General features: G+C 51.2%; 1 protein-coding gene across 1 annotated transcript; it reads right to left on the bottom strand.

Annotated features, from left to right (window-relative positions):
- Positions 1 to 399: 399 nt before the first annotated feature.
- On the bottom strand, positions 400 to 8,733 carry LOC116501507 (chromodomain-helicase-DNA-binding protein 8-like; the record flags this gene model as incomplete). Its single annotated transcript, XM_032207101.1, has 13 exons — positions 400 to 617; positions 1,402 to 1,645; positions 2,690 to 2,811; positions 2,905 to 3,042; positions 3,138 to 3,221; positions 3,860 to 3,977; positions 5,187 to 5,242; positions 5,328 to 5,396; positions 5,497 to 5,691; positions 5,781 to 5,895; positions 7,787 to 8,265; positions 8,559 to 8,594; positions 8,656 to 8,733. Coding segments are annotated over 13 exons (1,952 nt in total), but the record flags the coding sequence as incomplete, so codon positions are not given.
- Between the last annotated feature and the right edge of the window lie 304 nt (positions 8,734 to 9,037).

A 9,037-nucleotide genomic window follows, 5' to 3' on the forward strand; every position in this document is an offset into this window, starting at 1 on the left:
CATCTTCAGGACCAACTCCAAGGTCCACAAAGTCAACCCGAACACCTCCAAACTCAACCCAAAACCCCAAAACACCTTCAGGACCATCCCCAAGAGATGTGGGATCAACCCAAATATCTCCAAACTCAACCAAAAATCCCAAAAACATCTTCAGAACCACCTCCAAGGTCCACCAGGTCAACCCAAACATCTCCAAACCCAACAAAAAACCCCAAAAACACCTCCAGGACCACCCCCAAGGTCCACAAAGTCAACCCAAACACCTCCAAACCCAACCAAAAACCCCCCAAACACCTCCAAAACCACCTCGGGCCGCGCGGGACGAACCCAACTGCCTCCGTCCAACCCCCGAAACCCCTCCAGGGCACCCAAAATCGACCCGAGGAGGGGAAAAGGGACCGATTGGGGTCCCCCCCGAGAAGCCTTCTGCTGTCCCTCACCAGGTCCATGTGCTTGAGGCTGTCGAGGAGCTTGCAGTTGCGGTTCTTGAGGCGGTGGGCCTCGTCGATGATGACGCAGCGCCACTCGATCTCCCGCAGCTCGGGGCAGTCGGAGAGGATCATCTCGAAGGTGGTGATCAGGGCGTCGAATTTGTAGGCCCCCGGGATCAGGCGGCCCTAAAAAAGGGTGGGAGGAAGGCTCCGGACATCTCTCCTCGGCCTCGGGAGGGTCTCCGGGGGATTTTGGAGGAGCTCAAAGTCAACCTCGACCTCCTAAAACCCTTGGGAAGATCTCCAGGAGCTTCTGGAGGACCCAAAAACCACCCCTGGGAGGTTCTCCAGGTGATTTAGGGGCTTTTGGAGGACCTCAAAGTCACCCTCGACCTCCTAAAACCCTTGGGAAGATCTCCAGGAGATTTTGGAGGACCTAAAAACCACCTCAGGAGGTTCTCCAGGAGCTTCTGGAAGACCTCAAAGTCATCCTCGACCTCCTTAAACCCTTGGGAAGATCTCCAAGAGCTTCTGGAGGACCTAAAAAACATCTCAGGAGGTTCTCCAGGGGATTTAGGATCTTTTGGAGGAGCTCAAAGTCATCCTCGACCTCCTAAAACCCTTGGGAAGATCTCCAGGAGCTTCTGGAGGACCTCAAAACCACCTCAGGAGGTTCTCCAAGTGATTTAGGAGGACCTGGAGCCACCCTCGACCTCCTTAAACCCTTGGGAAGATCTCCAGGAGCTTCTGGAGGACCCAAAAACCACCTCAGGAGGTTCTCCAGGAGCTTCTGGAAGACCTAAAAGTCATCCTCAACCTCCTTAAACCCTTGGGAAGATCTCCAGGAGCTTCTGGAGGACCCAAAAACCACCTCAAGAGGTTCTCCAGGAGCTTCAGGAGAACCTCAAAGCCTCCCTTGCTCCTCCTCCACCACGGAAGCTTCTGGAGAACCCCCAAAACCCCCCCGTACCCGCGAGTCCTTGCAGTACATCTCGTACTGCTGGATCATCTGCCGCGAGGCCAGGCTGCCGTGGTAGACGATGCTGTTCATCCCCGTCCAGGTGTTGAACTCCCGCTCCCAGTTGGTGATGGTGGAGAGGGGGGCGATGACCAGGAAGGGGCCGCGGATGCCCACGTTGTAGACCTCCTGCAGGAAGGCGATGGACTGGATCGTCTTGCCCAAGCCCATCTCGTCCGCCAGGATGCAGTTCTGCCTGCGGGGAGGAGGAGGGTTGGTGGCCCCTCGGGGGACCAAAAGCCCACCAAGGTGGTCGCCGACCCAGTTTCCCCCAGTCTGACCCGATTTGCCCCGTCCCGACCCAATTTGCCCCATCCCGATCCAAGTTCGCCCATCCCGACCCAATTTCCCCCATCCCAACCCAATTTATTTCCCCCATTCCAACTCAATTTCACCCATCCTGATCCAATTTCCCCCATTTCAACCCAATTTGCCCCATCCCAACCCAATTTCCCCCAACCGGACCCAATTTCCCCCATCCCGACTCAATTTTCCCGGTCCCGACCCAATTTCCCCCATCTTGACCCCATTTTCCCATCCTGCCCCAATTTATTTGCCCTATCCCGACCCAATTTGCCCCATCCCGACCCAATTTCCTCCATCCCGAACCAATTTCACTCATCCTGACCCAATGTCCCCCATTTTGACCCCATTTTCCCATCCCGACCCAATTATTTCCCCCATCCTGCCCCAATTTCCCCCATCCTGCCCCAATTTTGCCATCCCAACCCAATTTATTTCCCCCTTCCCTACCCAATTTCCCCCATCCTGCCCCAATTTCGCTATCCTGACCCAATTTCCTCATCCCAACCCAATTTATTTCCCCCTTCCCTACCCAATTTCCCCCATCCTGCCCCAATTTCCCCCATCCTGACCCAATTTCCTCATCCCAACCCAATTTATTTTCCCTTTCCCTACCCAATTTTGCCATCCTGACCCAATTTCCCCCATCCTGACCCAATTTCCCCCCTCCCAACCCAATTTCCCCCATCCCAACCCAATTTATTTCCCCCATCCCTACCCAATTTCCCCCACCCTGACCCAATTTCCCCCATCCCATCCCAATTATTTCCCCTTTCCCAACCCAATTTCCCCCATCCTGCCCCAATTTCCCCCATCCTGCCCCAATTTCCCCCCTCCCAACCCAATTATTTCCCCCCTCCCAACCCAATTTCCCCCATCCTTTCCCAATTTCCCCCATCCCGCCCCCATTTCCGCGCCCCCCGCCCCGTCAACTCGCCTGTTGTACCAGTTGAAGAGCAACCAGTTGACCCCTTCCAGTTGATACTCCCTCAACTGGTTGTGGTTCTTGTACTCGTGCGACAGCTCCAGCTTCTTCCACGAGCCGGCTTGAGGACGTGGCTATCAATTTTTGGGCGAAAACCAACCAAAATTGAGACGATAAGAGGGAATTCCACCAATTTGGGGTGCTGAGGAGGAAATTCGGGCGCTCACCAGGCGTTTGAGCTCGGGGTGCCGGGCTTGGATGCGCTTAAATTCCCCAATTTTGCCCTCGTCCACGTCCTCCTTCAGCTCCCAGGTGCTGTCCTCGTAGGGGAGGGAGCACCACTTCACCAGGTAGTAGACCACGGGCTGGAGGAGGAACCCCAAAAAAATTTGGGGGGGGTTTGGGGGGGTCCTTGATGGGGTCGGGGTCCTCGTTTCCCCTCCTTTCTTCCCCCACTCACCTCGCCGTTGTCCTTGTCGACGCTGTGCGACTCGTCCAGGATGCGGTCCACCTCCACGTAGTCGGGGTTGAAAGGCTCCTCGTCCTTGGTTTTTAATTGATTTGGGGAAAAAAATGGGGTGAGACGCAAAATATCCCCCAAAAAACCTCTTGAGAGGTGAGAATCCCGTTAAAAATCATCTTTTATCCTCCAAAATGTTCCCTCTGTTTCCAGTTCTTTCATTATTTTAGTAAAAAGAGGTGGTGAGATGCAAAAAAAAAATAAAAAACCTCTTGAAAGGTGAGAATCCGCCCAAAAAATTCATCCTCTATTCCCCAAAATGTCCTCTCTGTTCCCGATCCTTCATTATTTTAGAAAAAAATGGTGGTGAGATGCAAAAAATTCCCAAAAAAACTATTGAAAGGTGAGAATCTGCCAAAAAAAATCATCCCTGAGCCCCAAAATGTCCCCTCTGTTCCCAATTCTTTTATTATTTTAGTAAAAAGAGGTGGTGAGATGCAAAGAATTCCCAAAAAAAGCTCTTAAAAGGTGAGAATCTGCCCAAAAAACTCAACCCCAAGCCCGAAAATGTCCCCTCTGCACCCAATTTTTTAATTATTTTAGAAAAAATAGGTAGCGAGATGCAAAAAAATCCCCAAAAAACCTCTTGAAAGGTGAGAATCTGCCAAAACAACTCATCCCCGAGCCCCAAAATCGTCCCATTTGCCCCCAAAAGCGGGCACCTCGTGGAAGAAGTGTCGCATCTGGGTCATCTTCGTCTTGAAGCGCTTGAGCTTCTGGTGGATCCTCTTGTCCTTCTCCAGCTGGTCGATGGTGGCCCACTCGCAGTGCAGGTAGGAGCTACACGGGGCAGAAAAACATCAAAATCCACGTGAGATTACAAAAAAAAACACCCATAACCCTTCCACGAAGCCATTTTGGGCAAAAAAACTCTTATTTGGGCAAAAAAACCTCTTCGTTGGGACAAAAAAACTCTTCGTTGGGCCAAAAAAACTCTTCGTAGGGACAAAAAAACTCTTCGTTGGGACAAAAAAACTCTTCGTTGGGACAAAAAAACTCTTCATTGGGCCAAAAAAATTCTTCATTGGGACAAAAAAACTCTTCGTTGGGTCAAAAAAACTCTTTGTTGGGCCAAAAAAAACTCTTCGTTGGGCCAAAAAACTCTTTGTTGGGCCAAAAAAAAACTCTTTATTGGGACAAAAAACTCTTCGTTGGGCCAAAAAACTCTTCGTAGGGACAAAAAACTCTTCGTTGGGCCAAAAAACTCTTCTTCAGGCCAAAAAAAATCTTTGTTGGGCCAAAAAAACTCTTCGTTGGGACAAAAAACTCTTCGTTGGGTCAAAAAAACTCTTCGTAGGGACAAAAAAAACTCTTCGTTGGGACAAAAAAACTCTTATTTGGGCCAAAAAAACTCTTCGTTGGGACAAAAAACTCTTCTTTGGGCCAAAAAACTCTTATTTGGGCCAAAAAAAACTCTTTGTTGGGACAAAAAACTCTTCTTTGGGCCAAAAAACTCTTCTTTGGGCCAAAAAACTCTTCATTGGGTCAAAAAAACTCTTCGTAGGGACAAAAAAACTCTTCATTGGGACAAAAAACTCTTCGTTGGGCCAAAAAAACTCTTCGTAGGAACAAAAAAACTCTTCGTTGGGACAAAAAACTCTTCGTTGGGACAAAAAACTCTTTGTTGGGCCAAAAAAACCTCTTTGTTGGGACAAAAAAACTTTTCGTTGGGCCAAAAAATTCTTCGCTGGGCCAAAAAAACTCTTCGTTGGGCCAAAAAAACTCTTCGTTGGGTCAAAAAAACTCTTCGTAGGGACAAAAAACTCTTTGTTGGGCCAAAAAACTCTTCTTCAGGCCAAAAAAAAATCTTTGTTGGGCCATAAAAACTCTTCTTTGGGACAAAAAAACTCTTCTATGGGCCAAAAAGACTCTTCTTTGGGCCAAAAAAACTCTTCTTTGGGCCAAAAAACTCTTCTTTGGGTCAAAAAAACTCCTCTTAGGATGGAGGACCCCCACCCTAACCCCCCGCCATCTTGGCTGGCCACTTACTAATTCTTATATTTGACGAAAAACTCTTCGGATTCCGTAAACTGCCCCGACGGGAGCTGCGGGGAGCAAGGCGGGAGCGTCAACGTTGGCCAAAATTCCCCTTTTTTCCCTTTTTTTTTCTTTTTTTGGGGGGTTTCTCACCTCCTTCTTGACCACCCGCATGGAGAGGACCTTGTCCACGATGGCCGCGTCCTCCTCGCTGGGGTTCTCCTGCGAGGCAAGAGGCGAAGATGAAGAGCCCGCCCAAGAGGAAGAGAAAGGGCAAAACGCCGCGCGAAGACCCGGGGGGGGAAAAAAAAAGACCCCCCACCACAAAAAACTGCATGGAGGGCAACGTCTCGCCCTCGGGCTCCGGTTCCGGGGCGGGGGGCTGCGGGGCGGGGGGCTGCTCGGGGCGGGGGGGCCCGGTGACGTCGAGCTCTTCGTCCTCCTCATCGTCGGTGATTTTGATGTCCAAATCCTCCGTGTACTTCTTGCGCTTCACCTGCCGGTTGGAGCGCCGCTTCTACGGGGTTTGGGGGGGGGTAAAAACGTGAAGGGGGGGGTCCGCACCCTCGTGGAGACCCCCCAAAACCGTGGCCTTCATCCCCAGACCTGCACGCTGGCCTCCTCTTCCTCGCGCGGCGACTGCGCCGGCATCACCTCGGCGTCGGAGTTGTCGGAGGAGGCGTTGCGCTTCCGCTTCTTGCCCACCACCGGGGTGATGGTGCTGGGGGGGGGGGTGGGGGGGTTAGGGGGGGACAGGGTTAAGAGGGTAGGGGCGGGGGGCACGCCCCCATAGGGGCGACCCCCCCCCCGGAGAAGGTTTGGGGTGAAAACGGCAAGAATCGGGGCGGCGCGGGTGAGATTGCGGCAAACGGAGGTTAAGGGTGGGGGTGAGTCAAGGGGGGGGGCAACGAGGGTAAAATTTGGGGTGAAAAAGGGCAAAATTTGGGGTGGAAGAGGGCAAAAGTTGGGGTGGAAGAGGGCAAAAGTTGGGGTGGAAGAGGGCAAAAATTGGGGTGAAAAAGGGCAAAATTTGGGGTGAAAAAGGGCAAAAATGTCGATGGCGCAACAAAACTGCCGTTGGAGTCAACGCTGATGGCCAACGTTGGCCATGAGGGTCAACCATGGACATGATGATGGCCAACGATGGCCAAAAAGGGTCAACGATGGCCAACACGAAGACCAAATATGGCCAAAAAGTCAACAATGGCCACCACGAAGACCAACGATGGCCAAAAAAGTCAACGATGACCACCATGAAGACCAACGATGGCCAAAAAAGTCAACGATGGCCAACCTGAAGACCAATGATGGCCAAAAAAGTCAACGATGTCCACCACAAAGACCAAATATGGCCAAAAAAGTCAACGATGGCCAACATGAAGACCAACGATGGCCACCACGAAGACCAACGATGGCCAAAAATGTCAACGATGACCACCATGAAGACCAACGATGGCCAAAAAAGTCAACGATGGCCAACCTGAAGACCAATGATGGCCAAAAAAGTCAACGATGTCCACCACAAAGACCAAATATGGCCAAAAAAGTCAACGATGGCCAACATGAAGACCAACGATGGCCACCACGAAGACCAACGATGGCCAAAAATGTCAACGATGGCCAACATGAAGACCAACGATGGCCAAAAAAGTCAACGATGACCAACATGAAGACCAACGATGGCCAAAAAAGTCAACGATGGCCAACATGAAGACCAACGATGGCCAAAAAAGTCAACAATGGCCCACATGAAGACCAATGTTGGCCAAAAAAGTCAACGATGGCCAACACAAAGACCAAATATGGCCAAAAAAGTCAACGATGGTCATCACAAAGACCAACAATGGCAAAAAAAGTCAACGATAGCCAACACGAAGACCAAATATGGCCAAAAAGGTCAACGATGGCCAACATGAAGACCAAATATGGCAAAAAAAGTCAACGATGTCCACCACAAAGACCAAATATGGCCCAAAAAGTCAACGATGGCCAACATGAAGACCAATAATGGCCAAAAAGGTCAACGATGACCACCATGAAGACCAATGATGGCCAAAAAAGTCAACGATGGCCGACCTGAAGACCAATGATGGCCAAAAAAGTCAACGATGGCCACCACGAAGACCAACGATGGCCAAAAAAGTCAACGATGGCCAACCTGAAGACCAAATATGGCCAAAAAAGCCAACGATGACCACCACAAAGACCAAATATGGGCAAAAAAGTCAACGATGGCCAACATGAAGACCAATAATGGCCAAAAAGGTCAACGATGGCCACCACGAAGACCAAATATGGGCAAAAAAGTCAACGATGGCCAACATGAAGACCAATAATGGCCAAAAAGGTCAACGATGGCCAACACGAAGACCAAATACGGGCAAAAAAGTCAACGATGTCCACCACAAAGACCAAATATGGGCAAAAAAGTCAACGATGGCCACCATGAAGACCAACGATGGCCAAAAAAGTCAACGATGGCCAACCTGAAGACCAAATATGGCCAAAAAAGCCAACGATGGCCACCATGAAGACCAATAATGGCCAAAAAAGGCAACGATGGCCGCGACAAAGACCAAGGATGGCCAAAAAAGTCAAGGACGGCCCCTCACCTGGGTTTGCTGCGCCCCTTGCTCTTCCCGGAGCCCCCCTGCCCCTTCCCCTTGCGGGGCCGCTCCTCCTTGGGGCCGCCGCGCTCGCCGGCCCCCTTCCGCCGCCGCTTGCGCTCGCCCTCCTCCTCCGGCCTCACGCTGGGCAGCTCGTCCTCGTTGAGCACCCGGGGGATGTTCTGCTCGCCCCGGGCCCGGGCGCGGGCGATGGCCTCGGCCACGATGCGGTTGGCCTTCTCCTGCTTCTTCTGGTGCTCCAGCTTGCGGCTCTCCTCCGAGGCCCCCCGCGAGCCCGGGGGGCCGGCCAAGGCGGCCACCTCGGTGCTGCTCAGGACTTTGACCACCGACAAGCCCGCCGAGCCGCCCTGGGACGAGCCGGCCTGCAGAGAGGGGGGAGAACGACCCCAAAAATGGAGGCCCGCCACCGAGGGTGGCCCAAACGTGGTCTTTTTCGCCCCAAAAAGGACCCAACGGCGGTTATCCTACCCAAAACCGACCCAAAATGTGCTTTTCTCCACCCAAAACCAACCCAAATATGCTCATCTCGACCCCAAAACCAACCCAAACATGCTCATCTCTACCCAAAACCAACCCAAATGTGCTCTTTTCCACCCCAAAAATGACCCAACGGCATTTATCCCACCCAAAACCAACCCAAATCTGCTCATCTCTACCCAAAACCAACCCAAATGTGCTCTTCTCCACCCAAAACTAACCTAAATGTGCTCATCTCTACTCAAAACCAACCCAAATGTGCTCATTTGCACCCCAAAACCAACCCAAAATGTGCTCTTCTCCACCCAAAACCAACCCAACTGCATTTATCACACCCAAAACCAACCCAAATTCACCCATCTCTACCCAAAACTAACCCAAATGTGCTCGTCTCTACCCAAAACCAACCCAAATGTGCTCTTTTCCACCCCAAAAATGACCCAATGGCAGTTATCCTACCCAAAACCAACCCAAGATGTTCTAATCTCTACCCAAAAATAACCCAAATGTGCTCTTCTCTACTCAAAACCAACCCAAATGTGCTCATTTGCACCCCAAAACCAACCCAAATGTGCTCTTCTCCACCCCAAAAACAACCCAACGGCAGTTATCACACCCAAAACGTGATCTTTTCTACCTAAAACCAACCAAAATATGCTTTTCTTGACCCAAAACCAACCCAAACAAGCTCTTCTCTACCCAAAACCAACCCAAATATGCTCGTCTCTACCCAAAACCAACCCAAATGTGCTCTTCTCC

This window comes from Aythya fuligula, unplaced genomic scaffold (genome assembly GCF_009819795.1).
Source record: "Aythya fuligula isolate bAytFul2 unplaced genomic scaffold, bAytFul2.pri scaffold_118_arrow_ctg1, whole genome shotgun sequence".
Taxonomy (NCBI): Eukaryota; Metazoa; Chordata; class Aves; order Anseriformes; family Anatidae; genus Aythya; species Aythya fuligula.